This window comes from Taurulus bubalis (genome assembly GCF_910589615.1).
Source record: "Taurulus bubalis genome assembly, chromosome: 6".
Taxonomy (NCBI): Eukaryota; Metazoa; Chordata; class Actinopteri; order Perciformes; family Cottidae; genus Taurulus; species Taurulus bubalis.
Window position 1 is genome coordinate 24045794 of NC_136594.1, and position 27627 is coordinate 24073420.

The following is a 27627-nucleotide window of genomic DNA, read 5'->3' on the forward strand; positions in this document are numbered from 1 at the left end:
GCACGTATGCATTCTCTGTTTCTCGTCATGTGAAAAGTAGCATGGGGAGGGGGACCAAGACTCTTTGAACGTACACACACACACACACACACACACACACACACTCATTTCGTGTCTATACCAGTCCCTCTCGTGTCCGTGGATGCAAGGCTGCACTGGTTGGGTCCATGCTGAGGATGTGAGACAGGAGAAGACATCTTCAGGGTGAGCCTGGGCTTTGGCATTGAGGGATGCAGGGTCACATTCACCAACAATATCCAGGGCCGTCTTGACTAAATTGCTCAGACGCCATTACCCCCCAAAATAAAACATTCAAGGCTCCTTTTCCATGCTGATGAACCTTACCCCATTCTCGATAAACATTTGTGTGTGTGTGTGTGTGTATATATATATATATATATATATATATATATATATATATATATATATTTTGTTTGACTAACAGACACCGAGCTGGGGTTTTGTGAACAGAAATGGCAGCCACTTTGTCTTCTTTTTTTTTTTTACTCTTGCTTTGTCCTTGGCATTGGGTACCAGACAGCACATGAAGTTAATGCAATTATTACTGTGTTTAACAATAAACGATCTTAAAAACGTTAGCTTCACCTCCCCCCAACATCCCACCCCTTATTGTCCTGGAATTGAACAATCACCATTTATACAAGTCAGTCCTGAAAATACAATGGCAAGGGACATTTTCCACCAAAAATCTCATTGTGAAAAACAAAAATATATATATTTCACTCCCTCTCCCATCTGATTTGTTCAGCTTATCAAATGCTATGACTTTGTTTCTCTCCGTCGCGTCGTACCAACATTCACCGATTTCAATATAGTAGAAGCTTTACAAAGACATAAATATAGTAGGATACAACACAGTAAAAAATACAAAATAAAGTCAATATAGTTTTTTTTTCTTCTTTCTTTTTTTTTGTTGATTTGACTTAAATGATAATTCACCAGAGGCAAACCCAGAAATGGATCTTTTGACACTGCAAAAAAAAAACCCACTAGAATTACCCCCCCGAGGTCAAATGATAAAACTATAGGTCTCGAACCAGAACTCGCTCCCAGACGACGCACTACTTCCATGGTATTCGTAAGCGGCGCGCTACATGCAGGACTTTAGGCAAAATGTGGGTGTCCCGCCAGACACACAGTCAACGTGTGCGCTACTCAAGTGCACTCGTTCGGGTGTTATTACTATACCGGCGAGACGTTAAGCTGAGGAGGACTTGAAGGCACAAGTATCTGAGGCAGACTACACCTCGAGAATCAGACGCAACGGTTGTGGTATCAAGAGAGTACGATTCAAAATAAGGGGGAGGGGTGAATACAAGTTTACAGTTTCAGGTATGGTTTAGGTCTGAGAACGACGAGGCAGTGAATCTAGTTAAGGCCAAATTACTTGGTATCGTCCAATCGGAACGCTCCAACAGTAAAGATGATGTTAGACCTGACAAATCACACCGATTTGCAATACGATATCAGTTTTAATACCAGATCTCCTTTGTGTATTTTGTCACAGCCTGGCTCGCTACATAGATATTTCTTCTCACGGTTAAGTCAATTATATTAAACAAAGCTTCTTTTTCTTGCTCTTCTCTCAGAGGTTGTTATTATGCACAATAATGTATGTTACAAGAATATACATTAGCTTCAGTCTATAATATCTCAGTAAGGAGTACATCCAAGCATTCAGGGTGAGGACTTTGGCTTTGAAAAGTTAGTCTACATATGCACAGATATGAAACACACGTAGAAAATGCACCATATAAAAAAAAGAAAAAGGACTTGGAAAAGAAAAACAGGAGGAAATAAAACAAACGGAAATGGACTAAATGGCTCACGCTGATCTACTGTCACTTAAGACCATTTGCTCACAAACAACCATTTCCTCTTTAAAGAAAAAAAAGTTTTCAAGTTTGAACCTTTCCACATCAATCACATGATCTGCGATCGCAGACGTGTTGAGGGTCGAAAAGGAACAAGAAAGGAAACAATAAAACGGGTTTGGAGGGCGTCAAGGGGTTAAGTTCAAGTTTGTCATTCCTCATGTGCAAGTCAATATAAAAATGCTACAACTCGTACGACTCTCTTGTCAACAAGACAGGTTCAGGTTCGGGGCGGGCCAAGTCCCCCCGACCCCCACCTGTAGTTTGCTAAATAAAAAGGGGCTCGGAAATTGGCAGGACAGCTTGCTCTCAAACAACGCGCAGTCTCTACTCCCTGTATGTTTCTTTTGTTTTTGTTTCTCCCTCCGGCTCTTCGCCTCCTCCGTCGATCCGTTCACGTGAAGGAGGAGCAGCCGTGGGAGTCTGCATCGTGACATTGAAGAGCCAAAACAACATCTCCATCCTTTTGTCTCTTCTCTCTTATGGCAGCAGAGACATCTGGAACGTTCTTTTACATTACATTTCATTTAGCGGACGCTTTTTATCCAAAGCGACTTACAACACATGCGCCGTAGACACGGCTACGGGGAGCAATTTGGGGTTAAGTGTCTTGCTCGAGGAGACATCGACCTGGGGTAGCGGACCCGGGGATCGAACCGCCGATCCTCTGATTGAAGGACGGACCTGCTAACCACAGTCGCTCCCTGTGGCGTCCTTCCTCGCTCTTTTCGCCCACATGACTTCAGCTTCGGCCGGGCCGTCCCCGTGTCGCCGCTCTCTCTGCCTCCGCGTGTCCCTCACTCGCTGTCGGTCTCCAGGTCGGAGTCGGACCACTGCACCGGGCTCAGCTTCCCGTGGCGCTGGGCGTACTCGATGACCGACGTGTAGCAGAAGTAGTACTGGTCCCAGGTCTGGATGCTGAAGGCCCTCTGCGTGCGCATGCGCCGCACCGTCTGGCGGACGTCCACCGTGGCGATGTCCTCCAGCCGGGACAGGCAGATGTCCAGGGTGCAGAAGGTGCCTGGTGGAGGACAGAAAGAAGACGGAGAGGTCACACAGGAAGCAGTGACTCACGCTGCGCAGGCAACAAACTAGAAGTAAGCCTCTGCCAACCAGTCGTGTTACAGTTTACATCCCCGTCTCAAACGTCTTCACTAACATTTCATCCTATGAGACAGTTGTGTGATATTGTCATCATTAGGATTATTAATCTTGAGCTCTGGCCATGAACTCCATTTGTGAGGTCGAGGTGACCACCAAATTCTGAGAAAGCCACCCTCGTGTCCAAGAGGACATTTCGTGCCAAATTTGGATACTCAAGATATTGTTTTCACAAGAATGGACCCGAAAAACACGAGGCCTCCAGCCTCGGCCGTCTCTGGCGTGGAGCCATAAAAGGACTCGACAATAGAGACACAAAATGGTCGACGATGCTGTTATTGTTATTAAGAATATGTTGAAGGCTGGGTATCAAACCTCAATACTTCTATGGTTCTGACAATGAAAACAAATATGACAGAAAACTGGCTCATTATTTTTTGGTAGAATTGAGACCCAGCTCTACTATATTTGTTTATTTCCATACAGCAACACTGTATGCAAACACAAAGACACATGACAGAGTAACAAGGTCTTTGCATAAACACGACGGTATACCTGAACGCCACCGTGGTACATGTTCGTTTACCTGTGCGGCCAATGCCGGCGCTGCAGTGCACAACCAAAGGGGGGCCCCCGGGAGGCCCCGTCCAACTGGAGCCCAGGCTCTGGACCGCAGCCTCCCTCCTCTGAAGTACGTGCTCGCGGAAGTCCAACATGGCGGAAGCGCTTTTGGGCACGCCGAAGTCTGGCCAGCTGACGTAGAGGTAGTGGCACACCTCCCGTCTCTCTCCAGACTGAGGGAAAGTCACGCAGGTTCACAGAAGGGACAATAAAATAAAAAGATATCAGACTACTTCTTTTGTGACGGCATGTACAAGCATGTGGGACAATATCCACACCAAGCAATATTCTTATATTACATGAAAAAAGAAACAGATTCCGTTGACAAAGCCATCTTTTATTCAACTTTTAAAAAACCCCGAAGCCATTAAAAGATACTTTTTAAAGACCGCCTCATTAACTCAAATTCACACAGTTAAATGTTTCAAGTCCTAACGCAGTTCGGTGGGACTTACCTGTGTGTTGTAAAGTTCAAGATGGGAGAGCGTGAAGTCCTGAAACGCCTTTATGTGCGTGTTCCTGACCAGGAAGTACCCGTGCTGCTCGGTCCGGCCCTCATCCAGAGGCCAGTACTGGCCGCACTTGACCCGGCCGCGCTCCACCACCCTGCGACGCACACAAGCACACGCCGGTTTGAGCTCGCCACCGGCCCAATCGGGGACGCGCTGTCACGCGGGCGAACACTGAATTGACTCGGGCGCAAAAAGGAGTCTCACCTGGTGGTCATGACAATGATGAGTACCATCTGTTCCCACACCATGCGCCAGAAGTCACCAAACGTTTTGGGCAAAGGACCTGAAGGACACGAAAGAGTGGGGTTGGCGCAGAAAGAGGGAATATTGCATGGAGACAATGATAGACAATGGGACCGCAGTTTCTGTCCCCAGTTGCTCACCCTGAGTTGCAATGTAAGCGTTACTCCTCTTGTACCCGTCCATGAAACTGGCATTGATGTAATCGGATGTCTGCAAAAAAAACAAAAAAAGGGTTTGGCGATGGGATCTACTGCCCCCCGTAGGAGGGCATTGAACATTACTACCAGAGGGGCAACGGATCACGGCTCTGAGTCACGGATCGAATCATCAAGAAAATGAAAAAAGGGAGCATTATATAAGTTATATAATACAGATGCTCTTGTGCAAGTTTTTTTGCCGTCGATACAAATTCCCGATGAGCCATATCGGCAGATACAGATCACTTTTGTTGTTGTGTTGTTTTGTCATAGCAGCTGGTTTACAAAGCCCTTGATTTATCTTTTCGTCCCAAAACATAATTTCAAACACCCTGAACTTAGCGTAAAATAGTGATGTGTCCCTTCGTGTCGAGGCAACTAAATGCATCCAATATGTAACGTCGCATTCCCTAATCGGTTACCAAAAACACACTTCTTATGAGAAGGTGCAACAGAGGCCTGGTGTTGGCAGCAAAGTCACAATTCAACAGCAAACATCCGTAAAATCATCCACAAAATACATTTGTGAACCAAACTAATCCAATCACAGAGGGAGAAGTGAGGTTTGGCGTATCCGTAAATACCTCATCCTCATCATCGCAGAGCTGGCAGAGTCGCACCCGTGACTGGTCCAGGCAGAGCACATCGCTGTACCTGTTCTTTATCTGATTGGCCAGTTTTCTGCAAAAAGGCAGAATTGAATGTGTGTTGTTAAACAGTGTTATCTCTCCCCTAGTTTTCCTTCCCTGAGACAGAAAATAAAGCACACGGAAGAAAAACAACAATATATTTTGATCACTTACTTGGAGTAGTCAAAGGTGCTGGTCGGTGGCTCCTTCCGGATCTCCTCGTACTCCTGATAAATCCCCTTCTTCTTCTTCCTCTTCACGTGCTCCACCAGATCGTGCACCGTCAGGCCCCCCTGCTCCGGCACGTGAATAGACGCCTCCACGCAGCCGTCCTCGTCATCTGCGCCCCACGACGAAGGTAGGGGCGGGGACTGGGAGGGCGGCTGGTGTGGCGGGCGAGGCAACGACTTCTGGGGCAACGGAGGCACCCCCTCCTCTTCCTCAACGCCATCCTCCTCCTCCTCATCCTCAAACTCGTCATCGTCGTCATCCTCTTCCTCATCATAATCCTCCTCCTCCTCCCTCACGCCAACACTCTGAGACCCACAGGTGGAATCCGTTACCTTCCCGTCCACCGCATCCCCCTCGCCTACCTGGGAGAGCGGCGTGTCGGGGGGCGTCTCAGACTGGGGAGGGGCTTGGCGGCAACGTCCGTTCGTGTTGGCGTTGGGACTCGAGCTGCTGCCGGCCCCGCTCCCTGTTGAGCCGTTCCAGTGTTGGTGGTTCCCCTGCGGCCTGCTGGCGGCAGACTGCGGGCTCGGTGGGTACTGACCTAGGCCTCGAGTCCTGCCTTCAGTGCAGTGGTTGTGTGAGTTGGCGTTGCTGTCGTCGTAGCAGTTTGAGTTAGCCACCGCTAACTCGGAACCCAACTGGGCGCTGATGTGGCCGTGCGGCTGCGTGGCGCCCGCGCCTGCGTTGCTGCACTCTAAGCTGTAGGAGCGCAGCAGGCTACCGACGCAGTCGTGCGGATCGTGCTCTTGCGTGCCGCCCGGAACAGTGTTCGTGTGCGTGTTGATGCAGGACTGGATCCAAGCCACGTGGCTGTACTGGGACGTCCCGTCCAGGTGCTCGGGGAGGGAGGAGACTGGAATGTGACTGGCCAGCTCGTGAGCTTTCACAGTGCACACCTGGCGGATGGGGAAGAGAGAAAACGCCTTTCAAATGACAACCAAAAGTCACGATGTATCGGCAACGAAAAATAAAGAGACACATACCCTCTCTCTCAGCTTCTCGCGCACAAACAGGCGGAGGACGGCGAAAGGGGCTCGGAACCAAAGAGGCGATGACACAATGAAGACACATTTTAGACGAGCTGGAAACGCCCCCTAGAAAATACATCAATCATTTCAGATAGACCACTTGGACACCGAAAACTTGAAGGCAGGCAGATCTGAGGGAAACAGAAGCTTGTTCCTTGTATTTACCTTCAGCAAATTGAGGATCTTGACACAGAGCTCGTAGTCAAAGTTGCCGTAGGTGGAGTTCGTCATGTCATAGATGAATATGAGTCCGTCTCTTTGAGTTTGTTCGCTGTTGAGCAAGAGAAGAAGGGGATCAAAATGAGCGTGCCATAAGTGATGCATATCATCTTCGAGCAAATACTTGAGACACTGGTTCGCAAAACAAATGCCCACCTCGGGCGCTAAATTCACGCGACGCTGTGTCGCGAAAGCTTCCTGCGGTCACTGACTTCCTGACATTGTTGAGTCAGAAATGAAGGAAAATAACTATTGTATCACCTAGAGCTCTACAATAGTACCTCATATTTGTGTATAAATGCATGCGAATAAACCATAGACTGTGGTATAACCAATAACGTCGCTGTCATATTTGTTACGTTATTACAAGTTTTGGTAGATGTAAGCGTAGCCTGGCACCGAATTCTCCAAACTCTAATCAGAAAACAAGCTTTTAAAAAGTTGTTTGCCTGTAGTCTTGCACCCAGACCCTAGTTAATTCGGCACCATTTTAATCTGTTAACTGCAAGGAAACCACGGTAAAAATTGGATGGAACCTTGTTGGAAGCCCACTCCGACGCGGGCAAACTCATGTGACTAGCGCGAGGCGGCAAAAAGAAAATTTGCTTTTCATTTGGTGTGTACGCGTCATTAGAGATCAGTGATACTCGGTAGTGTGTATGACGGGTGAGGGCATCACCTCTCTATGGCTTTGTCCAGCTGATAGATAATGGCCTGCAGCACAGCTTTGTGGGTGGTGACATCTGACCGATGCAGGCGAGCGGTGAAGAGCGCTAGAGCGGCACCCTTCGCATCGCGGCCAGGCTGGTGGGGACATGCAACATATCGTCATACATACAAATCATCATCAATTGTGCATCCATTCTTTGGAATTGCGAGAAAGCTATACATTCTGATCACAAACGTGCACAGAGGCAGGGACACACGTGCAGACCAAGTCACAAAATGACCAGCAGGAGCTTCCGCACTCACCAGGACTGTAAATTTTCCACTCAGCAGCTCGGAGCGTAAGGGCTCCTCGTCAGGGTTGATATTGATGATGCCCTCTTTGATTCTTGTGTTCTGATTTTGATATACGATGACAGAGACGAGGGAAGCGGACATTCATTAGCGTGCAATTTGAAATGGTATGCAAGAAAAAAGAAAACGGCATCTAAAAATGATTGATGATGCGCATCACACTGCCCAAACATGCTGCTTTCCAGTTCAATAGGAGCCTTGTTATTCAGAACTGAATAACAGGTTATGACCTGCTCTGACGGGACACGGTTATGCAGCCGAGAGCTTTTCATCATATCATTAACGGCTGTCAATCACATATCAAAACTTTGGCTAGCAGCAGCAAGAAACTGCAAATTATCTAATTACTTTTATTCATTTAAACAAGTAGAGTTTGGGATTATTGGTATCAACGAGTTTGAGTTTATACTACACCAACAAATAAGGCGAAAGACATTTTTCGCAATTCAAATCACAAATTTAATTATTCAGAAAAGGGTCAGGACATATTGAAATTAAATATCTTTTCTCGATCCTTTGGCCCCAAGGACATGTAGCGTTCTGTTGATAACAGAATATATTCATCTCAGCTTTGTCACAGATCCAAGCACAGTACCTTGTATGCTTGGAAGAGGTTGATGGCTCTGGAGACGTCAAACTTGCGGGCCATAAGAAACTTTACAGCTGTGGGTTGGGACACAAGCCCAGCGCTGTGAGGCTGCTCCCGGCTTCGCACCTCACGCAGGAACTCCTCCACAGCCTGGAAGGAGAACGGACGAGACGGAGGGAGAGCGATGAGGTGAGGGAGGAGACATTAAAACAGAGAGAGAGAAAAAAGCTAGTTGTGTAGATGGGGAAACCTATAAAAATAATATCAAAAGCAGGGAATTGAGGGGAGTCGGGAAAATAGCAACAAAACAACAAGGGGGAGAGAAGAAAGGCACGGCGACTGACACGACAAAAATAAACGCATGAGTCTCTCAGCCCCCTCAGCTTTGTAGTTATCTCCCTGCCAAGGTTACACAATGAAAATGTCCAAATGAAGAGGTTTCCCTTTGACTTGTTGGGCAGATGTGAAGATGCGCCTCAAACCCTGATGCATCTGGTCAATCAATTTTGTTTGATTAGATGACGGGCAAAAATAGACACGCACATTCGAAAATATTGCATTTTGCTGCAGGAAAATAAATAGCACCCTTGGTTCTGTTTTTATTTTTTTACCTGACTTTACCTGATCTTTCATAATAGATCGATTTGGCTTATGATGTCAGAAGTGATGGTCCTTACTGTATATAATGTGGCACACTTTGGGGGAAATCTAACAAACAGGTGTGGAACATGTCATCAGCACAATAATGAGTCTACACAACAACAACAACAAAACGTATGTGCGCTCATTGGCTCGGCCAGTCTGGGAAGGTTATCTTTAAATCACAACCCGACCATAAAAGCTGCCACCACCAGTGTGTGTGTGTGTGTCTGTGTGTACACACATCAGCACCAGGGGGTGGTTGCTAGCCTTGGTCGGGTTAATCCGAGCCAAACGCAACAAGTCGCTGAGATCTTAAAAACTACAAAAAGGTTTGGAGCAGCAATCTGGGGGAAAGTGCAGTGAGCCATCAAGAAAACACATTGGCTCATCTGGCGCGTGGTAACAGCCGTGAGCGCGTCCTGTAAATAAGTGTACAGATCAGTTAACCTTCGTGGGAGGGAAAATAAGTAGCTATGCTGTCATCGCGAGGCCCGCGTGACATTTGATGTTCGCTATAAAAGTCGGGCCGGCCTCCCGTCCCCCCTTTTTTTTACTAGAAAGCGAGGGCAACAACAATGCCAGGAACCGGGGGCTCGCTTCTGTGAATACTCGACCGTAAATCTGATAACACCGCGAGCTAACCCGCTGGCTTACAGCAAACACATCCCGTGTCATGGTGCACACCGCCAATAAACACTTGAGGTTATCACTGTTTGGTCCTTTTTAATCCTCACACTTGGGCCAATGTGGTTTTTAAAGCGTGGAAACACAGCTGTCGAGGAGATTCCCTGCAAGTCAACAATAGCTATTTAGCGTTAGCTAGCAGCTAGGTTACATGTGGCAGATGGACGGCTAACGGTGCCGTAAAGCCGCACGTATGGGGGCAAACCACAGGTGGCGAAGTATGGCTACTGGACATCAGCGACACGAACACGTCTGCGTGGTCCGCGCACAGCCGGGTTATCGGGGGAGCGGGTGCTCGCGGCACGCAGCCGGCGAAGTGAGCCTCGCCGCTGCTAGCAAACGCCATCATGCTAACACACGCATGCTAGCTGCTGTCAGTCACACCGGAGCCCGTCGGCTACGGGAGGGTGCGAGCGGGCCGGGGCTGTTTACCAGACCGCGTCGTTCCGAGGGACGTTCGCCGTGACAAAACGTTTGGAAACAAAAATGTTGGGAGTTGGAGAAGGAAGTGAAGGTGACACGGGGGAAAAGTCCGTAAAGAGACCCTTACCAGCTGCTCCTGAGTTGTCATGGCTTCCGCCATCTTGAAGCCTCCGCAGCGTCGCAGCGGGCGCGCCCACCAGCCGCGCGCGCTCACGCCCTACACCCCGCGAGGCCCCGCCCACAGGCCTTCACATGGAGGCGGCGTTTAATAGAGAAAAACAACAGTCTGGATTTATCAATGCTGCCACTGACAGTTCATAAACTGCAGCCTATTTGTCCATTGATATAATATAATATATAAAATAAAAATGTAATGCTGACAGTCCCATGCTGACAGTCAAATATATCATGACATTAATTACACACATCTCTAAAATCTGTATTGCATTTTAATACTACCTTTCATAAACTATGTATTATTAGTTATTAGCTTTATTCTAAAACATGTACATTGTGCATTATAAATATTATCCATAATGTTGGCAGCTCACAAACTATTTTAGAAGGTAGAACTTTATCATGGACAGTTTGTAAAATAGTTGCCAAGACATCTTATGTATTACTACTCTTTTCATTCAACCGTTAACGTGTATTAATCCAAACATGTATTCTATACCACTCGCAGTAGTATCAACATAACTATGACTGTTGGTTCTCGTCGCTCCAGCAGCGCGCTGCTACTTCATGGGAACCTTAACACGCGAAGATTGTTTTATTTTCTTCCGTCGGACTGTTTTTAGTGGAGCACCGGGGCGGTTCTCCGGCGGGGTTTTTGATTTTTCCCACTTGTTGAACGCTTAGCCCGTCTGCCCATCAGGAGGTGAAAGTGTTGTTGATACTTCGCAACCAAAATAATGAATCCCACGCGGACGTTTGTTGTCGCCTCACCGCTTCCTTGCACGCACGCGCGCACACACACACACACACACACACTGTTAAATTGAGTTTGTGAACTCGCGTCAAGGGTCAAACCGATGTGATGTCAATGAACGTCCACCTCGTCACCCGCATGACAGAAACAGGAGCGCTGCTTCAGCATGAGCACCTCGGGTCCGCCCTTGAAGAAGAAAAGCTACATGGGGCAGCACCAGATCAAGAAGAAACAATGGCAAGTACACTGGATCACTACTGTCGACCGATTTAGAACAATCATGACCAAACTCCTCCCGTTGCCCAGAGACGCCCCGATAATCTATAGATGAACGTCAGTCTTACCTGTGGTGAACCCACTTTTTGTTGTTGTCTGAGCACAGTGTCCAAGCTCCTGATGAGCCACCAGACGACTGCAGACCGTTGCAGAAAGCCAAGCACATATCAGGCAAAACCAACAGGAACAAGGACCGTAGAAGCCTTGTGGTGAGTGGGTCAGTTTGAAAGAGAGAGAGAGAGAGAGAGAGAGATGTTCTCCTACTCTTATTGTCATGTCTGATTCTCTTCCACATCCACCTGGATCCAAATGACATGTGTTAATCTCCAATTTCAGGATGGAGGCGCAGTGTGTCCACTGGGAGAATCCACCTTGGCTCTTGATGAAGAAATGCTGCAGGTGTTGGACGCTGTGGACCCGGCGAGGCCTGCAGCCGGCGATGTGCGCCCAACGGCGGCAAACACGGGTGCACGGAGAGGGCCGGGGTCATCGGCTGTCATTGTCGGAGCCCTCCGTGCCCGGGGTAGCGGTGACGATTGTGAGCGACAAGGGTGGCGAGCCGACTGCAAGGACATTGCACAGAGGCTCCTCTTCGGTGAGGACTCTGGGGAAGCGGATCGAGCTCGGAGGGGCATGGAGAACATCCAGCCGCCGGCGGCTTCCTCCGGCATCAATGCGCTATCAGACATGAAAAACGGTCTCCAAGTAGGCGGCTCCAACAAGTGAGTCTTAATTTCCACATTATGTCCAGTTTTTCTTCTGTAACTCTGTTAACAAAATGTGTTTTTCTTACTTTGTGCGTCTCAGGAGGCGGATGCTTCCACCCGGACGAAAAAGCTCTCCGAGTGGCGCTGACAAAGGAGGGTCAAGTGCGAGTGCGGATCAACCTCTGGATGTCTCCAGGGACTACATCTTGTTCAGCCCCACCCGCCTCGCAGCCGCCACTAAGCGGGCCAGACTCCAGCCGTCGCTCCAGAACCAGTCCGCCTCCGTGCTCGCGGTCCCCAGCGGTTTAGACCTGAGTGCTCTCAGCGGCACTCTGCCTCAGCAAGGTGAAGTCCATTTGTGAAAACCTTCTACAAGGTTCATACTTTCTGCAGTTGTTCTTGTTTTTGGGTGCCGTTGACCCCTATGACACCTCGTCATAGGGGCCAACAGAAAAATGAGCTGCTGGGCCCTCATGAAGTCCCCTCTTCCTCCTACACTCTGTGCTTTAGGGCTGTACCCCTTTTTACATTCAAAGCTTCTAGTGAGGTTTTTATTAATGAAGATTTGATTGTCTGTTGGCATATTATAGGATGTCATCACCTTTGGAAAATGGGGGACAGTAATATTTTGAGTTATTGTGGTTATATTAATGTAATTTATGCTGCTGTCAGATTGCTGCTGGATGGGCCCGGTAATTCAGAGTACACTTTTTTACTTTATGTTGTTTTTGAAAGGCTAAACGCCAACAGTTATGTATTGAAGCAGAGTAGTTTGCACGATAAGAACGTGTTGTGCATTTTTTTTCTTATGATTTTAAATTATTATTTTTTCACACAAGTTTCATTTTTGGACTGAGGACAGATTACTGTAAAGACGGGCAACACCACTTGGGCCATACATTTTATTTGGTAATTCATAACAACATTTCATTTGGGAATTTGCAACATATGAGCACAAAACTGAAACGGCAAAAGTTTTCAAATTCAACTTGATAGAGGGAGAAAAAAGTTGTCCGGTGCAAGATTTGAAAGAAGCCTGGAGCTTTTGGGGCAGTTATGCAGCCTTTAACCTTGTATGCACATATCTCTTGTCTCGGTATGTTTAAGTTACTGATTTCGATCTCAGTGAAACAAGATTTCTCTTTCCCATATCAAACCCACTTTGCTGTCGATGTCACAGTACTGACTCCTCCCACCAGTTTGACTTGATACATGTGTAAGGGAGGTTCTTTTTACTATTTCTACTGTAGGCATCGCCTTGTGTGCTCCCACGGGGCAAGCCGACAAGCTGCTGCTATGCAACTGGGGCTTACCAAAGCCCATCCTGGAGCGCTACCACAAGCACGGCGTGACTCACATGTTCGAATGGCAGGCTCAGTGCCTCGCTGTCGGACAGGCGCTGCAGGGAGGTAACCTGGTGTACTCTGGTAAGGAACGCTTCTCTACGCAGTGATTCCCAGAGCCGGTCGCTGTTTTCGCCTTTTTTTTAGAAGTCCTTCTTTTTCCAGCCCCCACGAGCGCTGGAAAAACTCTGGTGTCGGAGCTGCTGATGTTGAAGCGTGTGTTGGAGACTAAAAGAAAAGCCCTCTTCATCCTGCCGTTTGTCTCCGTGGCCAAAGAGAAGATGCATTACCTTCGGGTGAGAGCAGTACATGCACCTTGTTCTCGGCCGGTGTCGTGCGTCTGCGTAACCGACGTGTATCCGTGAACCCTGCAGAGTGTTTTCGAAGAGGCAGGCGTTCGCGTGGAGGGATACATGGGCAGCACCTCGGCCGCTGGAGGGTTCACTGCGCTGGATGTGGCTGTGTGCACCATCGAAAAAGCCAACTCTCTCATTAACCGACTCATTGAGGAGGACAGCATGGGTCTACTAGGTAACACACCGGGGATAACGGTGGGGGTTTCTTCACCGTTGAACCGAGAGTTTGAGTTTTTTTTGTACTTCCAGGTATGGTGGTGGTGGATGAGTTACATATGGTTGGTGATTCGGGAAGAGGATACCTACTAGAACTGCTCTTAACCAAAATCCGCTACATTGCGCAGAAGCAGAACTCCACTGGGTTCGTGTCCGTTTGTCTTGTATTTGGACTTTTATTTTGCATAACAGCTAGTGTCTTTTGAAAATCCTCTCCTTCTACTACACGTGTCAAGAAGTCTGTCTGTGCAACAACCCCTGCCTTTCTGCAGGTCTCTCTCCGAGGGCGTACAGATCATTGGTATGAGCGCCACCCTGCCCAACCTCGGCCTCCTGGCCAGCTGGTTGGGTGCAGAACTTTACCAGACGGACTACAGGCCCGTGCCCCTGCATGAGCACCTCAAGGTGGGCTGCGACATCTACGACAAGAGCCTAGCTGTGGTCCGGCGGTTCACTCCTGCGCTCCAAGTTAAGGTAACTGAGAGGGTGGGAATGTTGTCCAATGTGCGTGGTTGGTCCTTGAGACAAGTGATCCAATCGTGTGATCCATGTGGGGACTCTTATAGGGCGACGATGACCACATCGTGAGCTTGTGCTACGAGACCGTGAGTGAGGGCCGCTCTGTGCTGCTGTTCTGCCCCTCGAAGAACTGGTGTGAGAAGCTGGTAGACGGTATCGCCAGAGAATTCCACAACCTCGGACATACCGGTACGTAATCTGTTTTGTTTTGTGCACACACTACATTTCAACAGTGAGGTCAAGTCCCAACTGTAGCGCGTTGTTAGGATTGCTGTAGATTCTGGCCTCGTCCTTTCAGACCGTCAGGGCGAAGCTGAGCCTAAGCCGGTGTCTCTGGATCGGGATGGACTCGTGGACGTCGTTGCCCAGTTGAGACGAACTCCAGCTGGTTTGGACTCCATCCTCAAGCGAACTGTGCCATGGGGGGTGGCCTTCCACCACGCCGGTGAACACTCGCGTAACTTTGACCTGAATGGTTCTGTTTTCTTTTTCTTTCGTGGGCAATAAGATAAAGTTCCTCTCTGCAGGTTTGACATTTGACGAGCGAGACGTGTTGGAGGGAGCTTTTCGTCAGGGCGCCGTCAGAGTCCTGGCCGCCACCTCGACCCTCTCCTCGGGGGTTAATCTCCCGGCTCGGAGGGTCATCATTCGAACCCCTACCTTCAATGGACACCTGTTGGACCCGCTCACGTACAAACAGATGGCAGGACGAGCGGGGAGAAAAGGAGTGGACACTATAGGTATGGAGCGATGATACTCAAGCACATTTAAACATCTCTCTTTTTGGCCTCAAGTCATTTCGTTCGTCTTCTTCTCAGGTGAGAGTGTGCTGGTGTGTAAGGAGGCGGAGCGTCAGAAAGGTATCAGTCTCCTTAAAGGGGCTCTTCAGCCAATCAGCAGCTGCCTGGTGAGAAGGGAGGGAGAAGGCGTCACCACCAGCATGCTGCGGGCCATCCTGGAGGTATGGTCGATATCTGAACAAACTTGGCACCCATCGAAAGGACTTCCAGTCCGTGAATAGATCATGTTTTAATTCCCTCTTTACTAATTGATGTCTCTTTTTATGGAGGCCTTCTATGGAAAGTCAGATTAGTTTACCTCCTTTTTTTTCTTCTTTTTTTCCCCCATGACTTAATTTGAATCATCCCAACACGCAGATCATTGTCGGAGGGGTAGCCAGCACTCCGCAGGATGTGCGGTCATATGCTTTGTGCTCGCTGCTGGCTGCCAGCATGAAATGTGACGGCAAAGAAGAGTCAAGCGAAGACGCCAACAAAGGAGCTATTGAGGCCTGTGTTGAATGGCTGATGGAGAACGAATTTATCAGTATCCAGAAGGACGGACAAGGTACTTACTGCCTCTTGATGTCATGACGTACGATGAAAGTGGATTTGAACCGCTGCGACAGAAGTGTTCTTACTTAACCTCACTTTTTACAATAAAGGACATTTTTCATATCTGTTAATTACAAAGCAGGTGGAAGTGCGTTTTCGATACTGTGGAGAATCCATGGAGAGATACACTCCGACACGGTGCCTTTTAAATTATGTCAAACTATACAATATAGAGGCCGCTTCACAATTTGCGCGATAATTCTTAAAATATTAAAAAGAAAAAGAAAACAAGCTGAGCTGGGGCTCGAACCACTGATCCTCTGATTGAAAATCGGGAATGCTAACCATTGAACTACAGTTGCAATTATTTGGTCAACTGACATTACTACACATATTGCCCAACTGCGAGGGAATCTGCAGAGGAGAGCCCAGGCAGATAAACAGTGGGCTGATGTCTGAATTTTTGGTCTTTATGTTCCTAGTTTAATGTAGAAAGACCTTTCTACATTAAAATAGGGTTTATCATGCAAAAACCTAAAGAAATATTGTCATTATGTATGCGTTATTATGCTGTGATTTTACTGGTCCGGCCCACTTGAGATCAAAATGGGCAGCATGTGGCCCCTTAACTAAAATGAGTTTGACACCCCTGGTTTATTCAGACACAGTATGAGATCAATTTAGTTTTTTTTTTTTAAACATGTTCTGGTAGAAACTCAAAATACGTATGAGTATAAGTATGAGCCTGAAAATGAGCATGATATGTCTCCTTCAATTCAGATTGGTTGAAGTATACAGGCCAGACTATAAGCCGAACGTCCTTTTTCAACAACTGTTGTGTATCCCGATGTCTTCGCATATCCAGAGGAGCGGTACCATCCCACTCAACTCGGTGCTGCCACCCTTTCCTCGTCCCTATCTCCTCCCGAGGCTTTGGGAATATTTGCAGATCTCCAGCGGGCCATGAAGGGCTTTGTGCTGGAAAATGACTTGCACATTCTTTATCTGGTACACAGACGCACACACCTTGCATCATTATTTTCTTTAACAACGTTTCTGTCATCTTTAATCCCCCGCTATCATCCCCGAACACACAGTATTTCAAATTCAACGTGCAAATTGCCCTCAGATTACCCCGTTGTACGCCGAGTGGACCACCATAGACTGGTACCAGTTCTTCTGTCTGTGGGAGCAGCTGTCGTCGTCGATGACGAGAGTCGCGGAGCTGGTGGGCGTCCAGGAAGGATTCCTCGCGAGATCTGTCGGCGGCAAACTGGTCGCCAAGACGGAGAAGCAGCGCAGACAGATGGCCATTCACAAACGGTAATGCACATATTTGTAATTTCCACTTCATTCCCATCATAGCATTGGCAACAAATAGTCCCCCCCGTGTGGTTTTCTGTTCGTAAAGGAACCCAAAATATGAGAATTGTTAACTTGTGACAACATGCGGCTTGGGGAAAAAATTTACCTAATTTGCTATTAAATTAAATTAAAGTCACAGTTACACATTGTGCGCTAGTATGCCAGTATACAAGGAGGAGCACAATTAAGTGATCAATAAAGCCTTTGTGAAGCATATAATGTTCAGTTTTGGTGGGACGTAATAACCAGCTACTATTTTTTATTTTTCTCTGATTTTATGCATAAAGGTCACTGATTCACAAAAGTTGTGGCTATTTCGATAAAAATGTGACTCCGAATAGAGACGCTAACGCAAACCACTCGAGGATTCATCCCCTGAGAGATAAACAACAAATCCAATTTTGAGAAATGCTTTTGTTCACATGGCGCTCTCTCCTTCCAGGTTCTTCACCACCCTCGTGCTCCAGGATCTGGTGAACGAGGTGCCTCTGGGAACGGTGGCCTCCAAATACAACTGCAATCGTGGGCAGCTGCAGTCCCTCCAGCAGTCTGCTTCCACATATGCAGGTACGAGAAACGCGTGTTTCTGAGCGTCTCCAGGGACGCGATGAACGCCGACTCTGACTTCCACACCAGACTTTACATTAAAAGGGGAGCGCGGTAACTTGATGCACTCTAGACTGATATACAGCATGTAAAGTGCTCACACTTCTTTCATTAAGTCACTTTGAGAGGGTTTATGAGGACCGGATGTGATTCAGACTCGGAGGGTGCGTGCTTAAATGTAGTTTTTTGTGGGTGTGAGTATATGTCATGCTAATTATGACGTTTATTATCAGTGTAAACACAGAAGGGAACCCAAAGGAAACTAGAACCAAAGCAGTGCCTCTAAATCACTGCTGAACGCCTCTGATCTCGCTCCCTTCAGGTATGGTGATGGTGTTCTGCAAGCGTCTGGGCTGGCACAACATGGAGCTGCTGCTTTCCCAGTACCAGACCAGGCTGAGCTTCGGAGTCCAGAGGGAGCTGGTCGACCTCGTCCGGGTCTCCCTGCTGAACGCGACGCGGGCCAGAGCGCTGTACGCACAGGGCCTCTGCACCGTCGCAGAACTAGCCCGGGCTACTCTGACTGATGTGGAGAAAGCCCTGAGGAACGCTGTGCCATTTAAGAGGTAGCTGTGTGTTTGTTTGCACCATTAAGACACAAAATAAAATAAAAATGCATGTGAGGTAAATGAGGATGTGAGCCTCTTTGCAGCACATTGCTGTTTCAAGTGGAGTGCCAGCAGCTGAGACACACGCACAGAATAGCACTCTGTTTGTTTCCACTCTCAGCCTACACACATTAACAAGAACATTTCCTTCAATGAAGTAAATAAATCATAACTAAATCACGTACAATCCATATGTCTTAAACAGTGAACTGATTTTGTCTTTTGTCTCTTTCGGATTTATTTGATTTAATTATTTACATTACTTATATATATTATACAATCTCTATATATGTGTGTGTGTGTATATATATCCAACATATATCAAATAATATAACACAAATTCAAATTGTGTTGTTGGTGTATATGGTTTGTAGTGTGCGTTACTCTTAACAACGTTACTATGAAAAATACCCCAGCTTCCCGTATTTAGAGTGAAAGGAGATAGACGCAGGTACATTCCTATAAACTCCTCTTAAACCCGAAGCATGCATAACGTATGTGCAACTGTAGCATCAGCACACCAAGCCATAATCTCCCCTGAAACATGACTCCAGGCATGAAGCTAATGATGCACTTGTCTGTCGGTCTCAGCTCGAAGCGCGCAGTGGACGAGAGCGAGCTGGAGGCGGCCGAGAGACGGAGCCTCCGCTGCGTCTGGGTCACCGGCGGCCGGGCCCTGACGGAGCAGGAGGCCGCCGTCGAGATCGTGTCTGAGGCGAGGCTCCTCCTCCGGGAAGATCTGGCCCAGTTAGGAGTTCGGTGGGACCCGGCGACCTTTTCGCCGGGGGCTCCTGCTGCAAACAGCCCTCAGCCATCAGCATCACATCTCAGCTCACAGGGAGCACGGGGCGGCAGCAAAGAAGATCACCGGGAAGGAGACGGGGCCAAGGAAAGTGAGGGGAGACATACTGACGGACATGGGGAGGGGGAGGAGAATGAGGAAGAAGATAGACCTGAGAAAGGGATGTCTGAAAGGAAAATGGAGAAAGCAGCAGGAGACGCCAGAAAGGGAGACAGGACGGAGACAGAAATCAGACTAACAGGAAGTGGAGTGCAAGTGGAGAGAAGCAAAGAAATAAAACACTCAAAGAAAAATACAAGATCATTAATGGCAAATGACTCAGAAGAGCCAGATGAAAAAAGAGAAGAGCATGCAAGGCCAAAGCAAGGAGAATTAGAGCGCGAGAAAGCAGAGACGAAAGAAGGGGAGACGAGCAAAGGGGTCGGGCCGGTGACGAGCAAAGGGGTCGGACCGGAGACGAGTAAAGGGGTCGGACCGGAGACGAGTAAAGGGGTCGGACCGGAGACGAGTAAAGGGGTCGGACCGGAGACGAGCAAAGGGGTCGGACCGGAGACGAGCAAAGGGGTCGGACCGGAGACGAGTAAAGGGGTCGGACCGGAGACGAGTAAAGGGGTCGGACCGGAGACGAGTAAAGGGGTCGGACCGGAGACGAGTAAAGGGGTCGGACCGGAGACGAGTAAAGGGGTCGGACCGGAGACTCGCCGGGCGAATCGTCCTGTTCCTGAACGGAGCCTGACGCAGGAGTTGGCCGAGATCGTGTCCAGCCCCCTGTTTCGACCGATGGCGTGTCCCCAGCCCTCTCCTCCCCCAATGCCTCCCCCTCGCTTTAGAGCTCCGTCATCCCGAGCAGAAGAACAACCCCGAGCTCCCACAGGGACATCAGACGTAGATGGTGCCACAGGGGTCGCTGAGTCACCCGTGCAACCGGGAAGGCTGAAACACTCGAGAGCCTTGAGCAAAGTCCTCCACTCTATACATAGTGAGAAAAGCCTACAAGATCATGTAGAACCCTCGGTCCCAAATCCAGCACCTGCAGGCCGGGTGCCTTCAACCGTTCGAGCTCCTGAAGAAACCCCTCCCGGTGTTTCCGCGCCTACAGATGCAGATCTGTTGCTTTCCCCCTGGCCCGCCACTCCTGCCTCCGTTCCCTTGTTCTCGCCCGAGGCGAAGCGGAGGAGAATGGATGCCGGAATAGCCGATAAGTTCTCGTCTCCCGAGCTGTACGCGGGAGAAGATGAAGTAAAAGAAGAAGAAGAAGAAGAAGAAGAAGAAGAAGCCGTGGGACGTGTTATAAGAGGAGGAGAGAGTTTCGGCGACAGCTTTGAATTGGACACCCAGACAGAGAGACTCCTCGTTCAGCAGGCATGCCAACGCAGAGATGCGGTCAATCCGTTGGTAGAAACAGAGAAGAACAGAGAGGAGGGAATGGTAGACGCAGCTGTGGAGAAGGACACACATGAGGGAAGTAAGGCATGTCCCAGATTCAATATTTCTCTCACAGACAGCCAGATGGAGCTGATCCTCGACACCAGCCACCCGGTGAGTAACCAGAATCCTCCGTTGTGTTCCGATTATAAACATTTGTTCAAACAGTTTGCCTCTTTTAAAGTCAAAACATTTTTTTAGATTTCTCCAGGTCCAGGTGGGGATGACGTAGTTGAGGGTGTTGATGACGACGACGGCAACCCAGCTGCCTCCGAGAGCGTCAACAGAAGCAGCAGCTTCCTGTTTGACAGCCTGTATGAGAGCCCGCCGCGGCTCCCCGGCCAATCGGACGAGGAGGAGGAGGAGGGGGAGGAGCCTGTCGGCCAGGAGGTCGGAGGCCCTCTTCTGTCGACCCAGGAGCGAAGGCGCAGTGAGCTCCTCGCCAACCAGGAGGCGGAGAAGCAGGAGGCCGTCCAGTGGGGCGAATCCTCCTTCAACCTGTCCGAGTGGGGCGACTCGCTGCTGGTGGGCGAGCACTTTCTGGAGAGGCGGAGCTTACTGAGACACGCAGAGAGAACTCATGAAGCTCAGCGGCCCCCTGCCGAGGAACAACCCAAACCCAGTCAGATACAGCCACAACCCACAACGACGACCACAACTCCAAATGAGTACGACAAGGACAAAGCCGGCAAGAATCGAGGCATTACTAAACAGCAAAGTAACGTTCAACATGTCAGGGAAGCAGGCGGCAGACAGGAAACGATGAATGAAGAGGGTGACAATGGAAAGCAAGTAGAGACGAAAGAGGAAATGAATGCTTTGCTGTCAGTAAATGCAGTTTTAAAACACCCACAAGTCCAGAACGCACCCGAAAGCTCTTTTTATTGCAGCCCCGGGTTGCAAGAGATCTTTGACCGCTGGCCTAGTATGTCTGACCAGCCCTGTCTGAACAGCACAACGGGCCGCGGTGCCTGCAAAAACGCTGCAAATACAGCAGACGTCCCAGAGCGACCTCAGCCCTCGATGCAGGTGGACAGAGATGGAGAGAGGTCTGAGGCGCAGGCGGTCGCTGCGGGGAGCGACCCTCCAGAGGACCAACACGACCTTGAGATTGTAACGGAGAGACCCGGCTCTGCTGGCGACCTCATTCCCCCGACTCAGGAAACGCCGCCCGTCACCCCCAGAGTAAAGCTGACCACTTCATCCGTCCAGTCGCCTCTCGTCGCTCAGCCACTCGACCGGTCGACGCCCTCGGCCCTCGTGGGGCGGAAACCGGTGATCACAAAATCTCGCCAAGGACACAGCGGTCCTCCATCAGAAGCTGCCGCTCACACCAAGCAGTCGGATTCCACGTCGGATCGCAGCCACGAACACCAGCGCGGTTCAGGACAGAAACCGCCGCCGCACGCCGGCCAGAGCCTCAGCTTTCCCGAAGGCCGAGCCTCTCCGTCCTCCCGACGGCAGAAGCTTCCCTCTGATGCGGAATCGCCCGGCGCTGACGAAGTATTTCCTCTTCAGCCGTCCCAGGAGGCATCGCTCCCTTGCAGCAGCTCGGGGGCGTTCTCCATCATAGACGTGGCGAGTGACAGGCGCCTCTTCGACGCTTTCATTAAGGAGTGGAGGACGAAGGAGCGCTACTCTCTGGCCTTGGCCTGTGAAAAGAGGGAGCACAGGCAGCCGCCGGAGGAGCAAGTAGGAGGGAAACAGAAGAGAGGTAATACACATGACACATTATAAGCAAAGCCTGTGTTGTATGCAGCCGCCTCTCTCATGCGCGTGTGGTTTCCGTGCAGAGTCCGCAGCTCACCAAAAGCTCCACAGGGCCGACGGTTTTCCGGTAAGAGACAGCGATGGACTGGTGTTGATCGGGATGTCAGTCTGCTGGGGGGCAAGAGACGCGTACTACATGTCTCTGCAGACGGAGCAGAGCAAAGGTACGGACACGTGCACGCATGCATCGCACCGCAACGCACCACACAAGCTCACTCCAAAAAGTGTTACCCCCTCAGGTTTGAGCTCCAGTCTGGCCCCTCCCCCGCTGGACGACGACTTGCCAGTGAGCGAGAGGCTGCGGCAGGCGACGACCTGCCTGACGGGGCCAGCAGCCGCCACCGCCGCTCACAGAGGGGGTGTGGCTGTCGTGTATGACATCATCGAGGTGTACAAGAGGCTAGTGCTGAGCTGCGGTGTCAGCTTGGAGGGAAACTGCGAGGATCCCAAGGTGAGAGAAACCACGCATGTGTTCTCTAGCGGCAAGCAGAGAGAAACTAATTATGAGCAAGCTCACACATTTTTTACTTTTCTACAAAAATGTTCACCATCAGAATCATTTAAATGGTGTTAGAATTCGGTCCCAAATCCACACATAGGGGCTTTAAAACAGAAATGGACAAAATAAGGAATTTATTGTGAGGAAAATGCCAGAAACAGGCCCTGCGTTGAATCCCCCGCCGTAGGTTGCGTGCTGGCTGCTGGACCCCGGCAGCGAGGCGAGGACTCTGCCCAACATGGTGACCGTCTACTGTCCCGAAGAGTTGCCTCTGCTGGACGGACTTGGCAACGCGCTCACACACTGCCCGCGCGTCAGGGCGGCGACCAAGAGCGTGCTCGTGCACTCCGTCATGAAGCACCTCGCCGGCCTGCTGGAGAAGGACGGCATGCTCGGTAAAACGGACGTTCATAGAATATCCCCTCGGTGGTGAGAGCTACGGTCAACATGATGATGATGATGGTAACGGGTTTGCATGCATGTGTCAGGTGTATTCAGGAGTGTCGAGATGCCCTCCCAGGTGTCTTTGGCGGTGTTGGAGTTGAACGGGTTGGGCTTCAGCGTCCGAGAGAGCGAAAGACAAAAACACGTGATGCAGGCCAAACTCGCGGCGCTGGAGTCCCAGGCGTACGACCTAGCGGGACACGGCTTCTCCCTCACCAGCGTCGACGACGTTGCACAGGTACAACCACATTTCCACTCCCAAATACCCCAGAGAAATATCCAGACGTGCTATTTAAAAGTCTTATGTGCGCTGGCGCTGCGCCGCAGGTGTTGTTCTTAGAGCTACACCTGCCTCCAAACGGTGACGTGGGCGGACCGAAAAGTAAGAAGACTCTCGGCTACACCAGGAGAGGAGCGGGCGGCCGAGTCCGGCTCGGCAAGCAGTTCAGCACCACCAAGGTAAAGCTCCTTTTGCGTCGCATGTAGTTGTCTTTCGATGGGATCGTATCACGATTAAATCATATATTGAGATATCGTAATACACAAATGCATCGGGAGATTTATAATAATGAACCCACACTCACCGAAATGTCTCAAAAAAATCTGATGTGACGTATTTTGTTGGATTTAGCTTTTCTTTTCACATCACAAATGAACCCTACCACTCAGATCCATGTGGTTAGCAAACAGGACTCACGCTGGCAGCCTTCAAGGCACAAGCATCTCCAACCTTTAGGCTTCATTACCACACAATAGTGCACACACATCAGGACAGGGTTCTCTGCAGAATAACAGTGGGGCATAATGTTTAAAGGTCCGATTAAACCGAATGCACATTAAAATAGATGAGATGTGGGAAGCATTTTCTTTCTTCATTCATTCAGCTTTGCCTGCGCGCCTACCCCCACAAAATTCAGCTCATGGGAAAACCCCTGTGTTATTAAATCAAACGTTATCACATTACTCTGCGTGCATGCATGTCGCTGGAAATATTTATTAAGTTTTCTCTGTAATTTCCCTTGATACTGTTTGTTTTGCACGAAAGTTCTTAGTCAAATAAGAAAAAACATTTTTCATACACATCAAGTATTTAATTCACTCTGGAGTTTACCAAAATAGGCTTTACCTTGTGGTCATTTCATATGTATTCATTATGACCCTATATTGTGTAGTGCTGGGCGATGTGGCCCAAAAGCCTTCTCTCCCACTACAGGCGGTTTCATATCTCAACAACGATATCGTTGTTTACTGTTGGGGTAAACACGAGGTCATATTCGTGCGATGAAGCGTTCGCTGTGTTTGATCTGAGTCTCAATGACGTCTGGCAGGACGTTCTGGAGAAGCTCCGCCCCCTGCACCCGCTGCCGGGCGTTATTCTGGAGTGGAGGCGGATCACGAACGCCTTGACCAAAGTGGTGTTCCCCCTGCAGAGGGAGAAGCGATACCACACCACACTGGCCATGGACAGAATATACCCCATTGCCCAGACGCACACAGCCACAGGTAACACACTCACACACACACACACACACCTCTGTCTGTGATTCCCAGAGCATGCGGTGACGCCGCTCTTTCTCTTGTCCAGGTAGAGTGAGCTTCACTGAGCCCAACGTACAGAATGTCCCCAAAGACTTTGAGATCTCCATGTCCACGGTGGTGGGGGAGAGCCCGCCGTCACAAGATGGCTGCCGCATGACGGCCAGGTCAGGGTAGGTCCAGCTCAGTTCACTGCATCTGATGTGTTTAGTGTAAAATAACTATTGTTGTACTCATAACTTACTGATTTCTAACTTCATTGGATAAACTTTGTGTTGATTTTGGCGGCCCCTGTGGACAAAAGTGGCACCAGAGTCCCTGAAGAAAACCGCTGAGTCAGCTGCAGCGGGGCCTATGCATAGAGGTCATATCGCAGTATACTGAATACCAGTATTACAGCTGAGATTGATTCATGGCCAGTTAACAAAAAAGTGTGTAGCTGTTTAAATAAATAAATACAAATATAAACATGTTATATGTCAATATAGTATTAACAGTTTTTTAGCGATTAATGTTGTTGCAAAAAATCTGAATATTATTTAATTAGAAAGATTTAAGATAAAAAGATTTATAAAGATTATAAGGTCCATATTTAAGTTTATTTGTGGAGTGTGCTGATTCGTCTGGATCTTTCTGTTTGTGGTATGTTTACAGTCTCACTGTTATATTCATAATGTAAGCTACATACACGTTGTGTGATATGTAAAGATATCAATCAATCAAACTTTATTTGTATATTACCCGTCATACACAGAACTCTATTCAGCAAGTAAACAATTCAACAATTTGAGACCATAAAATTGTAGAAAATGTAATAAAATATAATGAAAACCTTTAATAAAAGTGATATTAGTAAAAAAAAAAAGTGTGAAATAAAAACTGGATTAATACAATTATACAACTTAAATACGGTTTAAAAAAAGGGATAAATAAATACAAGACAACTATACACCAAAACAAGTGATTATTGAAATGACAATTTGTTGAAAATTGTCAACTTAATTAATAAAATCATCGAGGAAAAAGAATGATCAAATCAAACGAAAGTGTTCGTGCACCTGGTGTCTCATGCTGACTCCTCACAGGAAGAAGAGACGCTCGGCGGCGCCTCCAGCTGAACCCGGCCCGGCCTTCTCCGTCAGCATGAGACACGCCTTCGTACCGTTTTCAGGTTGCTATGAATATATACATATAAATATATATATATATATATATATATATATATATATATATATATATATATATATATATATATATAAATATATATATATATATATATATATATATATATATATATATATATATATATATATATATATATATATTGCATCACCTTTCCTGTCTCGGACTGCTCTGCCAGCTGCGTCTTTCTGCCTCTGTGCTGCAGGCGGGATGATATTGGCGGCCGACTACTCTCAGCTGGAGCTGCGGGTGTTGGCCCACCTCTCCAAGGACCAGCGTCTTCTGCAGGTCCGCGGGTCCCCAGAAACCATTATCACGCGGCGGTCACCGGCGCGCAGGTGAACTAAAAATGACAAACTGTGTGTCCGGCGTCCGCCAGGTGCTGAACGGAGGAGCCGACGTGTTCCGCTGCATCGCCGCCGAGTGGAAAAGCATCGAGCAGGAGTCCGTGAACGACGCGCTCCGGCAACAGGCGAAGCAGGTGCAGCTGGGCAGGACAGGGAGCGATGGGGACGATGGGGACGACGTCGCGTACGAACACTGACTCTTTGTCTCTTTCAGATTTGCTACGGCATTATCTACGGGATGGGAGCCAAGTCGTTAGGGGAGCAGATGGGAGTGGAGGAGGACGACGCGGCCTGCTACATCGAGAGTTTCAAGGCCAGATACAAAGGTATTCGCCGCGCTCTCGACATCTTTTGAAAAAGAAGTCGTGAATGCACAAAAAGGGTTCATCCGTGTCCCGTCTTGTGTCTCAGGGATCAACGTTTTTCTTCGGGAAACCGTGAAGAAGTGTGTGAAGAACGGCTACGTCCAGACTCTGATGGGCCGCAGGAGATACCTGCCGGGCATCGCCAACCCCAACGCGCACGCCAAAGCACATGTAAGCGAGCACGGTCATCGGACCAGCGTCTGTACCATGCGATTATTATATTTTCTCCCCCATTCATTCTCTGTAACGTCCCCCCTCAGGCAGAGCGCCAGGCAGTGAACACAACGGTACAGGGCTCGGCGGCGGACATTGTTAAACTCGCCACGGTGAACATCCAGAAACGACTACGGAAAACGTATCCCGCCGCTCCGCTCTCTCACCAGCACGCGCGCCCAGGTGACTGCCACTCAATCTTCTCTTTCCACCCCCATACTGTGTGTGAGTTAAGAAAAAGAGGTGTGTAAATGACTCGTGTGTGTGTGATGGCGTTCGTTCCACAGCCGGCGGTCGCCGCGGGGTCGGGACGTCCCGACTCGGAGGGGCCTACTTTGTCCTGCAGCTGCACGACGAGCTCATCTATGAAACCACGGAGGAAGACCTCATACAGGTACGAACGCCCTTCAGTAGTCCGCAAGTTGCAACACACTAGTCATTGATTTGTTATTTCCGGTTGTTATGCATTGATGAGTCTCACTCATCTGAACGGACCGTTATGTCTCCACAACTCTTTGTCTCGTCAGGTCGCTCGGATCGTCAAGCGGGAGATGGAGTCGGCGGTGAAACTGTATGTGAAGCTGAAAGCCAAAGTCAAGGCGGGACCCAGCTGGGGCAACTTGCAGGACCTGGATATATAATGTGAATGTTTCCACGTCGACATGAAATACATGCGCTGATTGTTCAAAAGGGACAGTTCCCCCCTTCCCCCCCCCAAAAAAAATCAACAGTCCCCTCTTCTGTGGGGA

At 48.9% G+C, this 27627-nt stretch overlaps 2 protein-coding genes across 2 annotated transcripts; one reads left to right on the forward strand and one right to left on the reverse strand.

Annotated features, from left to right (window-relative positions):
• Nucleotides 1-2692: 2692 nt before the first annotated feature.
• ptpn9b (protein tyrosine phosphatase non-receptor type 9b) lies at nucleotides 2693-10194 on the reverse strand (the record flags this gene model as incomplete). Its single annotated transcript, XM_079219516.1, has 13 exons — nucleotides 2693-2916; nucleotides 3583-3790; nucleotides 4073-4223; nucleotides 4334-4412; nucleotides 4513-4582; nucleotides 5154-5250; nucleotides 5373-6325; nucleotides 6413-6523; nucleotides 6623-6728; nucleotides 7356-7480; nucleotides 7649-7738; nucleotides 8292-8435; nucleotides 10162-10194. 13 exons carry the CDS (start codon nucleotides 10192-10194, stop codon nucleotides 2693-2695), a joined length of 2391 nt encoding a protein of 796 aa, XP_079075642.1.
• A 937-nt stretch (nucleotides 10195-11131) lies between these two features.
• polq (polymerase (DNA directed), theta) lies at nucleotides 11132-27627 on the forward strand (the record flags this gene model as incomplete). Its single annotated transcript, XM_079219248.1, has 35 exons — nucleotides 11132-11202; nucleotides 11348-11450; nucleotides 11578-11963; nucleotides 12049-12293; nucleotides 13199-13375; nucleotides 13457-13587; nucleotides 13666-13822; nucleotides 13897-14008; nucleotides 14136-14337; nucleotides 14430-14571; nucleotides 14681-14827; nucleotides 14910-15122; nucleotides 15201-15343; nucleotides 15540-15729; nucleotides 16582-16724; nucleotides 16846-17039; nucleotides 17524-17648; nucleotides 18010-18253; nucleotides 18887-20636; nucleotides 20724-22236; nucleotides 22316-22456; nucleotides 22532-22743; nucleotides 22979-23186; nucleotides 23280-23473; nucleotides 23563-23694; nucleotides 24564-24738; nucleotides 24821-24944; nucleotides 25857-25942; nucleotides 26159-26241; nucleotides 26333-26434; nucleotides 26515-26626; nucleotides 26712-26836; nucleotides 26926-27061; nucleotides 27166-27272; nucleotides 27406-27627. The coding sequence occupies 35 exons, from the start codon at nucleotides 11132-11134 to the stop codon at nucleotides 27517-27519; spliced, it is 8439 nt and encodes a 2812-aa protein (XP_079075374.1). The 3' UTR covers nucleotides 27520-27627.